The sequence below is a fragment of the Neodiprion fabricii genome, chromosome 7, assembly GCF_021155785.1.
Source record: "Neodiprion fabricii isolate iyNeoFabr1 chromosome 7, iyNeoFabr1.1, whole genome shotgun sequence".
Lineage (NCBI taxonomy): Eukaryota > Metazoa > Arthropoda > Insecta > Hymenoptera > Diprionidae > Neodiprion > Neodiprion fabricii.
In genome coordinates this window covers 4,215,691-4,232,050 of record NC_060245.1, presented here as the reverse complement: position 1 = coordinate 4,232,050, position 16,360 = coordinate 4,215,691, and the positions used below count along the sequence as shown (strand labels likewise).

Sequence of the window (16,360 nt, the reverse complement as noted above, 5' to 3'; positions counted from 1 at the left end):
ACATTGAAGGCGAATAAATTGCCGGAATGCCAATCGAGGAAACTGAAAGAAAATTTCAAATGGAGTGGAAAATACGAGGTTTCGAGATACGTACGTTGAAGATTTCTTCGATGAAATTACATTTAAAAGTAGTAAAAGGACAGCAAATTACCAACACAACACGAAACTCTGCTGCGGGAAATAAAATCGCGGTATTGCTTCGGCTTGGCAAGCACGTCGCGTCTTGATTTTATTATAATTTCTACGAATGTTCTTTTTATACGCCTCGTCGAATCGTGGTGAACGTAAAAGTGTAAAAGCGTGCACCCAGTTGAGTCTGAAATATTCTTAATTTCATTGAAAAAAGCGCAGTGACGCTTTTATCAAACAAAGTTTATTAAACATACAAATATTCCGGATTTTATTTTCGTCCAGTGATTTTAATTATCGAATGAGAATTCAGGCAACGAAGTAGTTTTCATTTATCTTCAACTAATATGTAATCAATTTTCACTTGTCGATAAATAAGATAAAAATTAAAAAAAATAAAAATTCTTAACAGTCTTTTACAGGAGAAAAATTACTATATGAAAAAGTAGAAGAAAAAATAGTTGACACGCATTGTTTTTCATGTAACGGTGAAGAATTTTCTTTGAAAGCGATTGCTTTTTACTGTTTTTCATACGATTTGCATTGAGTAATAAACACAGGAAAAATTCAGTAGTTTCTGAGAGAATGAAAAAGAAAACTTTTAGCATTAATTGTACAACAATATTAACGATTAGATTCTGATACTTGGATTGTTTTTGTACGATATATTTTTTTTTTTTTTGTTTCTCATGTGTAGGAAATCAATCATTCATTCGCAACAGCGATCGTAATGAGAAAGAATAGCAACGGATACCAGAGTTTCCGGTAACGGCTAGAAGACTAATTTTCATTCTCTACCTGGAACTATATTTCGTCGATCGTGGTAAAAAATGAAAATAGTCGAGGACCGAGCGTTAACCGTAAAAAAAAATTTCTCTCAGCGCTGACATTCGTAATCGAAATAACGTAAATCCATTGAAGTGGGTACGACGGAAACTGACCTGCGGCGACGACCTGATAAAAGCAGGGCTGTTTTGACTGGCCGACGATGTTTCTGGCCCAGCACCCGAGGGTCCCATAATCCATGTCCGTTGCTGGTGTGTAATTCAGTCTGCTGACGGTTCCCTCGCTGGTGTACTTCGAGGGCGAAAGGTCATTGAGGTCGCCGCTGCTGTTGAAGGTCCAGTGAAACGTGACCGACGTCGGACTCGCCTCGACCTCGCAGACTAATTCTATGGTCTCGTGTTTTAGAGCGCCGTGAAGTTCTTCGGGCACGTTGAAAGGCGGTGGTGTTGCGTTTTGGAATTTAGACGGTACGGAATTCAACACGTGCTTGCAGATCGGCGCAACTACGGAAAAAGGTTTTCGGCTGATTCCTCAGTTTTTTTTTTTTCAATTTTTTCATTTTTTCAAAATGACGCCCGCATTACTTCCGAATTAAATTCATAATCGTACGCTTTTCCCAATAACCCAAGCAATCCAAGTACAAACAAGAAGATAATTATACCGCCGCACGGACTTTTTGTTTTGAATCCGACTGCGAAAATGCAGCAGAATCGATAGATTTTTAATTAATATATTCTTTTAAAAATACACTGTTCAATTTGCACAAATTCGGTGAAACGACAAACTACAGCTAGTTATATTTTATACACGGATATTTTGTTTTGAATTTTACACTTGACTAAAATGCAGTAGATTCGTGGAATTTTTATTAAATACTTTCATTTGAAAAAGTATAATTTAATCTGGACAAATTCGCTGAAATCGAATTATTTTTTCGATGTCAATTCGGATATCGTTTTATATTTTCGTGAAAATCAGTGTCAGTAATATATGGTTTCACAAAATCGTAAAAAACCAACGTACCTTAGGAGTGTAATCAATTTCAAAAGTTTGCATTAATTGTACGCGCCTATTTTGCAATAAGATAAAATAAAATAAAACGAAACAAAGTAAAACCTCGACGATAATTATTATCCACCTGAAATCTGCACTCTTTCAACTTACACATGACGTTCAGGTTTACGACGTTCGACGTTTCCTTTCCTTCGGTGTTAGCTGCGAGGCATGTATATTTTCCTGCGGACTCTCTCGTTATGCCTTGCAGAACCAACGAATGATCGGATAAAACAATGCCGCCGGATACGTTGTGATGAAGTTCGCCACCCTGAATAAAAACAAAAAGCATCGCAAAAAAAAAAACAAATTAATAAATTCATAACCACAGGAATCAGTATTGCTAAAATTATTTCCACCGATGGTGAAAAACCCCTTGAGCACTGTTATATATTGAACTTTGAAACTCGAGAGGTTTTGAAAAAAGAAACAAAAACAAAAAAAAAAAAAATTGAAAATCAAAGAAAAATTTCTTGCACCATGATAATTGATTACGATTATTTAAAATTCACACGTGACGTTTAATATCGGTAATTTTCAAACGGATACGTATTATTAATATTCCATTTTGATAATGTTGGAGTGTTTTTCAGCTGACCCATATTTTGTTCGACGAATCCGCGAGAGAATTCCGCCGGTTTTAATCAGCGAGAAAAGTATAACGAAGCTGTCCAATTTTGCTACAAAAGTTGGACGTTCAATGACACGACCGCGGTAAAAGTGAAGGAAACGAGTTTTACGAAAGGGAAAAGTTATCCTTGGAAAATTACAATGCAACGAGACCGAGAGAGAGAGAGAGAGAGAAAGAGAGAAAGCTTAAAAGCTTTGAAAGTGTAATATCACCATGACACAGATTCGTATGTATATATATTCGTAACAAAATAATAATGTTTAATATCTTCGTACCCGAACGATTAAAAAAATTCAACCCCATCAACATCCGAGACACGAATTATTACAGCTCCGAGATTAAATCCCTTTGAACATTAACTCGGCTTGTTATAAGGAGAAAAAAAACAAACAAACAAAAAAACTGTTCTCCGGATTGAAGCATTTTTTTAATATCCAAAAAATTGACCGCAGATAAAACGTTTCGAATGAGAAATAACATTTTTTTATTCGATCGATACTTCCCGCCGGTTTGCGTTTTCGTTTTATAAGTATTGATTGTAGAAAAAAAAAAAAAAGAAGAACTGAACAACATTCCGATTGCCCGAGACAAAATTACATTTCTCAAATCTGTACTGTGAGAAAGATAGTAATAATAATAATGATAATCAACTATCAAACTGATTGAAAAGCCTGAACGCACGAATATTGCGTGAGGCTGATATTTTCATCCCTAAAATACGACCGATCATTTCAAATTTGTGCGTACACACGATAAATCCGTACGATATTTATTCGTGCGCGAAATTTTTCACCAAATATCTGGCAAGTTTGACGCGATGCGAAAATTGTCGATGCGAAAGTTGTAAATATTCGTAATTATGATGAAAATGTATATATATTTTTTTTATCTCTTAAATATAGATGTTATTTTTATCAAACGATATTTGATGATATTTCAAAAACTGTCAGAGTTAAATTTTGATTTTTACAGCGTCAAGTTGGATTTGGAATCGAAGGCGCAACGCGTTTTGTAAATTTTGAACTAATCGCGAGAAGCGCGATAAATACGTTATACATCGTTATTGTTATCATTATTATAAATCACCCTCTTAGAAATGCAGATTCTTGCGTTACTTTCATCGATAAGAGTTCCCAGTTGTCTGCCGGATTACCGGATGAAACTCGATGAGGCAAAAGGGGTGGAAAATAAACGAGTTTAATATCCGGTTAACAGTAAAAAACAATTCCTTGAAGCCTTTTGTTCGAGGCCCAACTTTGTCCCATTCTCCAAAGCTGCCGGGGGTTAATTCAGTGGAAACTGAGATTACACGGGAATGAAGTTATTGCCAAAAATATACATACATACATATATATATATACGTATATATATATATATATACATATATATTTATGCAATACCGTCGTGTTTCTGTATTACAACTTCGCACATACCCGATGCTTAACGATTCCTTCATCGTCGACTAAGCACTTTTATCTGAAGCCTGATTTCATTCTACATTAATGAGAATCCGGAAGTTCGGCAGAAGTTTGATCCTTAAATTTTTTTCATTCTTTAGCAAAAGAAAAAAAAGAAAAAAAAGAAAAAGCGCACAAACGTGTCTCGGAGTAACGAGTTTTGAAATAATTTTTAAATGACGTAGTAAAAAACGTTAGAATAATTGCAGTGGAGTTTATGAATATTTTTGATAATCGTCTTCCATTTTTTTCTTTCTTTCTTTAGAATAAAACAACGAAGGGTCAGAGACCGGAATCCGATGTCAAGTTTCGTTGTTACAAGTAATTCGTAAAATTCGTAAATTCTAAAAATTATCTCTTCATTTTTTGCCCGCACGCACAGACCGACAATAGATTCGATAAATTTCTCACGTCCGGTTTGTAAGGTATTTAAATTTGCTTCAGACTCGAAAAGCTCGAAAAGCATCGAATGCCAAGGTATATTTCATTTTGAATGAATATTTTATGAGGGTGAGAAAATTGACTGCATGATAACCGGTTGAGGTGGAGACACGACGCCCGTTACATCGTACAATAGGCAGGCTCTGTGTTACTGCGCTTTTCCTACTTTTTTTTTTTCTTTTTTTTTTTCGTCCCGGCCTCGAATTTTTCAGATCTCGATACTCACCCGGTAATTTATTACCTCGGGCGTTGTTGCGCGGATTTGTTTTCGCTCCCCGTTCGCGTTCTGCATATTCATAGATACGATGTTTGATAGTAATTTTCTATTCTGATCGCGAACCGCAGACGGTAAACAGCCGTGATAAATTTATAAGTCCCACGGAATATCTTACGAGGTATTATGCTTTGAAAATGGATAAGATTTGAGGGTTAAATTTTTTACGTTCCATCAATTTTATACCATATTTTTTCTATTCGCACATTTTCGCCATCTCGATCAATCCGTTAATTCTTGAATTGCGAATTTTCGATGATTCACATCTGTAGTCGATCAAAAAAATTTGGCGTTCTAAAAATCATCAAATTTACCAAATAACATATCTATAAACATCAGTTCGAGTTTATAGTCGGTGTAATACTCAAACAAGTTGGTAAATTTTATGAGCTGTCGCTTGTTCTTTTTTTTATTTATTTAGTTTTTTTTATTCAACGTCTCGTCGTATTCGAATTCATTCATCAAGTGTGAAAAAAAAGTTGCAGCTCAAATTGTTTCAAAAATTTCTAACTCGAGAAGACATTGGGACAAATATTTCGAAAACAATGCTCCTTTCGGAACGTGAAACAAAATGAAGCAAGTCCGAATTTTATGTTAAAATCTTATCCAATGTAAAAAATGATTGTTCAAAACATAAGGAAAAATAAATTCAGATTACGTATTATCGAAATTAAATATACGAAATAATTCCTCGCGCACTGTTTCTTTTTTTTTTTTTTTTCTTGCCTTTTCTCGTTTTTAAAGCAAGTCCGCAGTTATGTTATTATTTATCTTTACTTTTACTAACAATGAGCGAGTAAAACTTAAATTTCGATATTACGACGATCGTTATTCATCGCGAATAATAGCGTATGAAATGGGAAGATTTGATACTCACCTCGTGAAACCATACAAGCTTATGGCTTCTCGGATTCGCCCTGACATTGCATTCGAAATAAACGTCATCGCCTTCTTTAATCTCCTCCGGTTTCAAAGAGGATCCCATTCTGAGTGAAACGATCGGTGTAACTGCAATGGAAAACGTTGAAGTGCGTTAGTTCGATTGGAGAAAAGACGATTTGCGGAAAAACACAATACGTGTCGCGTTTCAACGGCAAATAAAAAAAAGAACGTAAAACTTCACATTAATTTAGGAACAACGTGAATCGTAGTATAGATATTTTTCAAAGTGTTGTAATACAGGAGAGCTTTTACAATATATAACGCATACCTATATATAACGCATATTTTGGCAAAGAATGTATTGATCGAATTCTGTGCTCTTAAAGGGCCGAATAGATTTTCGTTTTAGAAAGTGTTTTACGTAAATTCCCAAATCTCTTTGTCAAATATGAAGTAAAATTCATAAATCTGAAGAAAGAAAACTGTGTCGACACACTGTGAGAGAAATTTTTCGTTCCGGTTACCGCTGAGTCCTTAGTTTTTTCAACGATACCTGTTTTACCGAATTTTTCCACTTACTGGAACAAATGAAATTTTTCTCAATGTATCCTTGAAGGATACAGAAATGAGAGAAAGAAAATGTTACGCTATGTTAACTTAAATATCGTTTCATTTCGCAACGCGAATTCTCGTTCCGACCAAATTTCGTGAGTAAGGTGACATTTTTTTTTTTTCACGATATTTGTGACAAAACTCGAGAAATTCTTTCTCCGGATGTTACGTACAGAGATTTGTGAATAATTTCAGTGAAATCGAAGCAGACCGAATAAGGGATTTTCCGCCTTTGAGGCGGTTAATATTTATGGCGATTTTTATTACCCTGAAAAATGTTCACCGCAAGTTTTCAACGGTCGTATAAAATCCGTAGACTTATGTAAATTACTACCCTGCATCCGTCTATCGCCATGCGACCGGTCCAGCTTCTGGTTAAAGAGCCATTATACGAGGGGAGGACGTATCGCTCTGATTTCGGATTATCTCCGGAAAGGAGCTCATAAAATAGGAGCAAACGTTCTCGGGTATTTTAAAATTACAAGATAGCACGCGGCGAAATGTTACGCAAGGCGGGCAGAGCTCACGCTTTATTACTTTTTCGTCGTGACAGCGCGAGGGGTGAAAAGAGCCGGAGTATTTCTTGAAATTTGTTTATCTTTGACAAGCCACGGTTTTTCAATCCCTCTTCCTTCGTCCCCCGCGCACGTTTCTCGTAAGAAAGTTAATTTTAGCGAGAGAAATAAAAAAAAAAAAAATTAAATAAAAATTGTCGAACGACGCGAATTCTGAGATAAAAAGCTGCTTTTTCGTCCAGCTTTTGATATCCGTTTGAAATTAAGCATTCTCGGTTTAATTATAATTTTGAATTCCTTGGAAATAACTTTATCACACGGATGAGTAAAAGTGACGAGGTGAATTTTTTGGTCGGAAGACTATTATCCAAAAATTAACGCGTTGAGAGTGAAATTGTTATATTCGTTCAATGGTAAAAAAATGACAAACTACTTCAATCTCTTTTTTTTTTTCTTTCGATAAACGTTATCGGAACCAGTCTTATTCTTCGACTATAATTGCTTGGTCGGCTACTTTGAAATTTGCGGAACTCGTGCGTACCAGAGTTTCGAGTAAAGCCTCGCAAGTTTTCCGAAAGTACATCGGAGGGTAATGTAACAGGTACAATGTCGAAGGTGTGCTCGGTAGGAGTCCGGCACACATGGAGGTCCGATTCATCTGCTGACCCAGCATTCCATCTCTGGGATAGCAACTAACAAACCAAACAATGGTCCACCACAGCCAGACTTGCACACCGCATTAACGATCACTTATTTAACCAAGTTTCCAGTCAAGTATGCTGAGCCAAAGTCCGTTAAATAAACCTTGTTCAACTATACCGGAGACCGCCAACACCGGACCGAATTCCGGACGTAAGTTTGCTCCGCGGATGCTTGCAGCCAACTTCGAAGCCTACACCGCAGACTTTGTCCGCACTTGTTGATCGTCCGAACTTTGGATGAAATTAATGTTATACCAGCGTGTGAAACATCGGTTTTCTACATCGTCGATGAAAACTCGAAACAAAGTCTTTCCAACACTTCAACAGCCAAGCCTCTTTCCCATAAAAATGAATCATTTCTTTTTATACAACGTTTTTGAAATATTACACATTCTGAAAATAGAGATTTTCTGTTTTCATGCCTGAATAAAAAGTTTTTCAAATTCGAAATATTCGGTGAAAACTTTACTTAGAGTGCGTTACTATTTGTGAAATTAGTTAAAAACTTTCACATTGAAATTGAAGAAGATATTTTTTTAAACAACTCTTTCACCCATGTAAATGTTATGCTACAATGGCAGTTAGAGGGTTGAAAATATCGCAAATCATTCGTCTATCATGTTCGAAAAAATTACCGACTTTTAAGATTTTTTTTCACAGGGATGACTAACTTACAAAGGGATCGGATTGTTGGTATTTTATTATTAAGTGTATATAGAACTTCTTTTGTAGAAGTTTTCATTAGAAAATATCTAATATTAACAAAAATCTTAGGCCTTGACTTTAACGACTAATAAAAAAATTCACCCACCATCGTGGCATTGGTAATAATTTATTGTAAATGGTAAAGAAACGGGACAGAAAAAAAAAAATTAAATAAATTGTCAGATACAACGATAGCTACATTTTTATGAATATTGATAAAATTTTGTTTTTTATCTTCAGATAACCCTTCACCGTTATATCAACGACGCAATGGGTAGGAAGTTTTTTTTATCAGTCGTTAGGTCAAAGCCCATATCATTGTTAATTAGAAAAATTTTCCAACAAAAATTCACATGTAAGACAAATTTAATATACACTTGATAAAAAATACGAAGAATATTCGATCCCTTTGTTAATTGTTTCTCCCTGTGAAAAAAAATTTCTTAAAAATCTGTTATATTTTCTCGGGCGTCGGAGTGACCTTCACCCTTGAAACAAAAAAATCCCCCGTCGAAAATTTGAACACGGGAGGAATAATTTTGTCAGAGAACGAACGTTGATGAAAATATCTCAAATACGAATCCAGTATTTAATTGATGTGGAGAACGTCGATCGGAATAATCGAGGAAAAGGCCCGGGGCGTTTCGAGAGGTGGAAACAAGAGAGGAAATATACCTAATAGGTGTATATATATATATACATATATATACATATATATATATATATATATATATATATATATATATATATATATATATATATATATATATATATATATATATATACATATGTACGAGGTGAGGATTTGTAAGTTTAATGGAAAGTAAAGTACCGGATTCTATTGCGATCCATTTCGTACATTCACGGCTACTTAAACCCGCGTTAACTCGAGAGATAATCGACATTCCCGACGTAACGTTTCCTCCGATTTTTTTTTTTTTTTTCTAACCACCGCGGAATCCTTGCTTGCCGTGTTGATTCGCTGGACTGTAAGAGAAACGAAGAGAGCTGCTGGACGTCAATTATTCTCTCCCTCTCTCTCTCTCTCTTTTAAAATTAACCGCCCGGTCCGTCGTCCCTCGATCGTTGATTTGTAATTCCGCGGGTAGAAAGGATGAGAATATTTTATATTTAATCCTCGTAGAGTTTTCTTCGCCCTTGCCATTAACCGGGAAATCTAACACAGGAAACGCGAAGGGTTGTTTATCAATTAACGAACTTACACCCCCGGCATTCGTTACGAATTCACAACGAGGCTTTTGCATCGCGAAGTTCACTTTCGACATTATTTACTCGACCGTAATTAACATCTTCGAGCTTACGTATTACTGCCTAGGTATGTAATTAGACATTAAATCAGATTTACGCTATTCGAGCTTTCCGAAAATTCATCATCGTTCGAAAATTATTCGCAAAGTTATTGAATTGAAATTCCAATAATAAGATCAAAATCAAAAAAAAAAAGAAATAAATAAAAAACACTGTGAGTTGAGAAAATTGTCAAATACAATTTCACTGAATTAAAAACCTAACGATTGATCTCAATCCGTAATTTCAAGATAAACGCTTTTCTCACCAGGCTTGTCACATATTCAGTCCCAAAGTTTTTTGACCAGATAAATAATTCTGAAGTTGACTCGGGTGAAATTTTATGAAGAGTGACAGAATTAGGGTAGTTTTTTTTTTTTTTTTTTTTTTTACAGCGTGTATACGCAAACGATAAAAATCAGTTTCGAGGTGTTCGAATCGTGGCGTTTTTGACATTACTTGGCTGCAGCGTCGATTTTGAATCGTCTTTTGGCACCAATAAGAGCCAATTCCGGTAGTAATAAATATGGTTGGTGAGTAGCGTCTACCGGGTCAGCAAATATGCTGGCTTGCGCTACGGGAGACGATTTTCCCGCATCGAACAAATCCATTCGTCTTCCGCGAGAAGGTGGAACCTATCATCGGGAAGTATTGAAAGTCAATAGAGCTAGAATTGTATAAGACGTTCGCCATAGCCGAGGGACAGATGCACGGACTCAACGAGTACAGCTCGGAGATCGGATCTCCAATATCGCAAATATTTCACACCGTCGGGATGAAATTCGCTCCGCGGGATGCAGTCGCTTGGTTTCTTCTCCTCGACTTTTCTATTCCAAGGATAATTCTCGAAGGCGTGCGAAATCGCGATGAAAAAATAATAATATAACGAATAAAAAGCAGAACGGTACGTGGAAATGGTAAATTATGCAATAAGTGCGTAAAATTCTATTTTACGCACGGTATCGAAAAGTGACACGTTACGCACTAATAACAGTGCGTAAAATAGAATTTTACGCATACTTTGTTGAAAATGATATTATTATTTTCAAGTTCAAGTTCGGTGCTTTTGATATCAATAAAGATGAGATATCTCGTTTGAAATTACTCAAGTCCGATGTAACGAATTGCAATCGACTTTTTTTTTGTAATCGGAGGTAAATTTCGGCTTTTAACGATTGAATCGGTGTTGTTTCTCCTCTTCAGAAAGCGGAATAATGGAAAGATTGAGCAAAGAATCGGCAAATGTATTTGCAGCAAGTGGAAGCTGCTTTCGAGCGAATCTCGAGCCTCTCAACTTTCGGTAATAACCAGTGTAGTGTATGGGCGGTGATGAATGACATCATCCCGTACAGCTGTTGAAGTAATTTCCCGTTTTCCCCAGTTTCCTCCGAGTTAACGATCGTTATGGTTTATACCAGTTGAAGAAAACAGGACCAACGTTTATTCCCTCGGAATGAAGTTTCATCATCTCGGATTATATTGCTTTTTTCATCGTACTTAATTCCGGGAATATTAGAGAATTGAACGTGTTCTCGACGCGAAATCAATTAAGAACACCGATGCACAAAATCGAGACGAATCTCTTCCACCGATTTCCTTAAATGAAACTGAAAAATGGCGAATATGAGCTTTTTTACGAGTTATTTGATTCCCATGTACGAGTGGACGAAACGGAAAAGTTTTTTTGATGATTTATACTTTCATTCAAAATATTTTTCAATTTCAGGTGAAAATATTCCTCTCATCTTTTACTTGTTATATCGAACAGGTACTTAGGAAGTAAGAAAATGACAATAATTGATACTTTAATCACATAAATTGATATCGCATTGCATCGTTCATGGGAGTAAAAAAAAAAAAGAAAAACCGATCGTGAGGAAAAATAATCGTCTCGGTTGATCGATCAAGTTTGAAAAATAATCTATTCAATTGAAAATCGATTATTTCTGGTAATTCCCATCGTTTAATACCTATCGGCTAATTCAACCCCGAACCTCATCCAAGATTTCCGCTACTCGAAATTCCGGGGGTAAAATCAGGCTCTGGGTTTTGCGGTGCTTTCGGCGCAAGCTCTAAACACCGTTGTTTTTCCCTCCGACGACTGGATGAGGAAGGTGCGTCGTAGTTGGATGATTAACGATTACAAACGGGACAAAATCGGCGATACGAAAGCTCGGACAAAAAGCTGGCGACTCGGGGAAGAGAAGAAAAGGGGGTGGGATGAGGAGGCATTAAGTGCGTGTATAACCAACAACACAAACGGGCGTGACTGTCGACTTTAATCTATGGGCTCATGCGGTGTGAAACAGGTCCGATACCGTGGCTCGAGCTTTGAGCTTTCCGCTTTTTGCACCGGCTGAACGTGTCCAAACACCCTATCCGTGGGATTTCTTTTCCCTCACGGTGTCCTCTCGAATATCCTGAAAACTGCTAATTCCCGCCTCGGCGATGCTGATGTAATACCGGGCGCGGCTAAAAAGAGTTTAATTAAAATATTCCCCCCTCCGATTTTCTCCGCTCTCCTCGATGACACCGCTTTATCTGTTATTACTCGCCAAAATTATCGTCCGGTGATAATTGGCCAAGTGATTGATTGATTCCTGCCTTTCCGAACGCTTTCTCGAAGGCGTTTCTTCATTTTTCTTCTCGTTTAGTTTTAGCAAAAATTTCGAGAGAGGATAAAATGTTTAAAAAAATTTCGGGTGTACGTTGTTTGGGCTAATTATGAAACAATATTTCAAGTTAAGTAAATTCTATCGACGTCAGAGTAAAAGATTTTCAATCTCCAGCTTGAGTGTTTCAAGGTAGAATGTGGAAAAAAAAAAACGATTGCGAGTGTAAATTGGCTGAATAATTGAACTAATGGCTTAAAAAATTTGTTTCCAAGTTGGCGTACACCGATGATAAATCGACCGTTGGGTAACAGTGCGTTGAATAGGCTAGACTCGCGAACAGCATCGGCCCAAAGTAGTTAGCCTAGAATGAAGAACAAGACTTCGGTTGGGTTTCGGTAGACACGAAATCGCGACGTAGATTCGTCGAAGACGGCAAAGCGGGGATTTCAAGCAGCGTGGGAGGCTGAAAATCCGGGTGTATATTATACGTGGTGCGAGAGAGGTTCGGGCGTTTCAGTAAAGTTTGATTGGAAACCGCGTCTATGGCAATAACTCAGTTTGGAGCGAGGTTTGGTCGTTCCTCGTCGTCGTCACGCAGCATGACTTTAGATCCTCTCGTCTGACTTCTGGCGGAATATGAAATTGGCGAAGGAACCGAATCAAAGGTAGGCAGGCAGGTATAACATCTCTACTGGGACGAATCACTCGCCTGAATAATGATTTAAATTAAACGTCCTTTCTGAAAATCGTTTACAACTTTCACCGCTACACAGACAATAAACATAATTGGACACATGAATTGTCCATAATCGGCGCTGATAAATAATTGTTGATAAAAAAATATTCCGACTTTCGTTAAGTGAAATCGTATCAAGTTTTTTTTTTTTTTTTTTTTTTTACTTTTCATCAGCAGGCTCGGTACGTGATAAAGATTAGATCGATATATTTGTACTTCGTGTGTATAATATTTGCACAAAATGAGATTATACTGGATATTTGCAGAATATAATACCTCGCAGGCTCCGCATATTGTTCAAACAGACGACGTTGTATTCATTGCAAATTTTCCGTCATGCAGACCTTAAGCTTGTGTTCGTGAAAGGTAAAAAAAAAAAAAAAATAGGGAAAAAAAAAGGAAAAATTGATTTTCGCAATGCATTGGGTGGTCTCTCAATTCTCACCGAGAGTTAAATTTCTTCAGCGAAATTCCTTTCTCGTTCGGTAAACTCTCTGCATATTTTTATGACAAAGTTGAGCGACTTGGAAAAATGAAGAAGAAAAAAGTTGCAATCGATATTCGGTGCAGCAGTTTAATTACGGATGTTAACTTCGTCACGGGATTATTTTTACAGATTCGATATTTCTGAAATAATTATATTCGTCAGCTGTTAAAGATCTATTTGTGAATATAAAATATGTATAATACTGAAATTGCCATTTATTTATATAATTATAATATTGATTATGATCGACGTATCTCGATATTGAATTGCCTTTTAAAATCTGTTTCAATGAAACTGTATGAAAAATAGTCTTTTGTAAAAAAAAAGACGATCGTTGAACAACGCCAAACAAAACTTGTACAATTTTAAAACTATTTGAAATAAAACATGCTTACTGATATTCGAGCTTTCGCTTTTAAATTCCATCAACGTTTGTTTTTACAATTTTCGCGAGATTATCTTCGCGTCTCACGATCTTAACAATATCTGAAACAGTTTTCAACGCACATGTATACCTCTCGTAATAAAACTAGTAACAATAAAAAGCATCGATGCGACGGCTAACAAAAGTTCTCAATTTATTTCGCGTTGCAGCAGAACGCCGAGCAATAACGCGATACGTGAATTATTCATGGAAGGTATGAGGCAGCGGCTAACGAAACGAGTATAGGTATGTATGCTTATAATCACCGACAGTGTGATAATACTTTTACAACGGCCATAAAACGGCGCCGTTCACGCGATTCTGCGGCTAGTTCTAATTAGTTCGTAGAGAAGTTGCGGTGTCACGGAAAAGCTGGATACCAGCTTTTATCTCCATTGGGGAGGTTTTTGAAACGTGGAAATTACAGCCGAGAGAAATAAAGAGAGAGAGAGCGAGAGAGAGAGAGAGAGAGGTCCGAAGCCCGGCAGTCGGTGGCTTTCTACTATTGTACATACTATAGTTATACCTACAGGGTGTCGGTTTAAAAAAAAATATATGTATATGTACTCGAACACATCGAAAACTGAGGATTAAATTGAAAAATGTTTCGAGGCAAAAGTTGTTGTACGCGAAGGAGGACATCGGATGAGCATCCCAGTTTTTGGGCCAGGGGCATCTGCTGGGACCATTGAGACCCAATTTTTGATATTCAAAGAGAATCTTCTATTACATTATTGCTCTTTTTTTTTATTTCTCATTGAAAAGTTAGTAAGTTTTAATCCTAGTAAATTTTTTTTTTTTTTTTCGCCTTCGAACAGGCCCAAAACGTTACTCGAGGTTTTCTCGTGAAAAGAATAGCTACTGACTTGTCAATGAAAAATAAGAAAAAGCAATGAAAAAATGGGAGGTTCCGTTTGAAGAATAAAAGTTGGGCCTCAATGGGCCCGACAGAGGCCCCGGTCCCAAAAACTGGGATGCTCATCCGATGTACTCCTTCATATACGACAACTTTTTTATCGAAATACTTTTCAATTTAATTCTTACAATTAGTTTTCGACATATTTGAGCATATTTTTAAAAACGGGACACCCTGTATACGTTATTGTTACGTACACAACGGCACCCTTTAAGCCAGCTTCTTTTATTCTGAAATCATGCCCCGCACGGCTCGCGTAAAGTCTGAGCTTTGCACGTGGGCTTTCCCGTCAAGGGATAAAAGCTCACCGACGAAATTAATAAAACTCCAGTCGTCGAGAGTGCGCCTCGAAAGACTTAATTTTTTTTTACTCTCTCTCTCTCTCTCTTTATATATTTGCGCTTTTTACAATCTTCGAAAACTGGGCAACACTTATTTCCTGCTTACGTATCACTCAAAATTTTACGCGGACAGGTTTTATTCGACTCTTCGACTGACCGGAAGTACAATTTATCCTAAATAACAACAGATTCAAATATTTAATAAACTAATTCTTTACATCAAAATTTATTCGTCGATTCAATAATTCGTTTCAACTGATTTGAGCGGGATTCATTTACGAAAAGGTAAACTGCTTTTGTTTTATCAAAATTGGAACAATCATACGAATTTGGCATTAACACAAGCTTTATTCGCTGAAATTCGTACTTTACTTTATTCAGTTGTTAATTTCAGAACCCGTTTTTTTTTTTTTTTTTTTGCACTAAAAATATAAAAGCTATCGTGAATATTTGTAGCAAAATACAAAAGAGAGAAAAAAATAGAGACGGAAATACATATCTACAAATTTGGCAGCTTGTACATGGTTCAAGAAATATTACCAAAGTGTAAAAACTTGCGCGACGTAGAAAACGATTAATGTAAATGTGGGTTGAAAAATCTGAGCGAGCTGCTGCAAGCCCAGAGGGCTTTGAGCTTTCAAAGTTTAGTATAAAAGTGTAAAAACTCGTTCGTGGTGCAATTTATGCGGGAATGAAATGACAACTATCCTTTATCAAATGCCCGGGAGCATTTCTCGCCGGAGCGGAGCTTTCGAAGGTTTGCCGGAAGTGCCAACTCAACTCGTCTTGCACCGCGCTGAGAAAAGATGAAAATATTTTTACATCCTTGAAAAGGATATTTACATTTTAGATGCACTTTTATCCTCCGTACCAGCGTCGTCACGTCGCGAATTGAGTAACGAGCGATTCTTTTCAATTAAATACTTTCACAGACTTGAAATTCTAAATCTTCCTTATTTACCACGATGCGGATTCGTCCGTGCGAGAATTCCGTCAACCTTTCGTCGAGGCTATTCGTAATTGGACCGATTCCGTTTCACGGATTCATCAGAGGTGGAAACTTTCACCATCCCATGAAAATTCATCCTCGCAACTTGTTCCCGAGATTTCTTTTTTTTTTTTTCAATTCCAAACCTCTGAAGAAAGCTTTGATCAATCTACATCGTCGAATCATGAGCATCGTCTGATATTCTCAATCGACATGATATTAACTAACTTAAAGGTGTTTGAGAAAAATAAAAATTTTCAAGAACACCCTAATCTACATCATCTTCTTATTCTTCATTCTTTAACGTTTTTCAGCATCTGTGAAAAGTCCGAAGTTTCAACCTTTTCCATCCCTGATTA

General features: G+C 36.7%; 1 protein-coding gene across 5 annotated transcripts in view; it reads right to left on the bottom strand.

Moving 5' to 3' along the window:
* LOC124186163 (hemicentin-2-like) overlaps positions 1-16,360 on the bottom strand; it is a 160,167-nt gene that overhangs the window by 8,150 nt on the left and 135,657 nt on the right. For all 5 annotated transcript variants that reach the window (XM_046577611.1, XM_046577612.1, XM_046577613.1 and 2 more), the window contains 3 exons: positions 5,649-5,779; positions 2,080-2,239; positions 1,071-1,418 (listed from right to left, as the gene is read on the bottom strand). In XM_046577611.1, the coding sequence (XP_046433567.1) occupies positions 1,071-1,418; positions 2,080-2,239; positions 5,649-5,779 (639 nt within the window). The remainder of the gene's footprint in view (positions 1-1,070; positions 1,419-2,079; positions 2,240-5,648; positions 5,780-16,360) is intronic.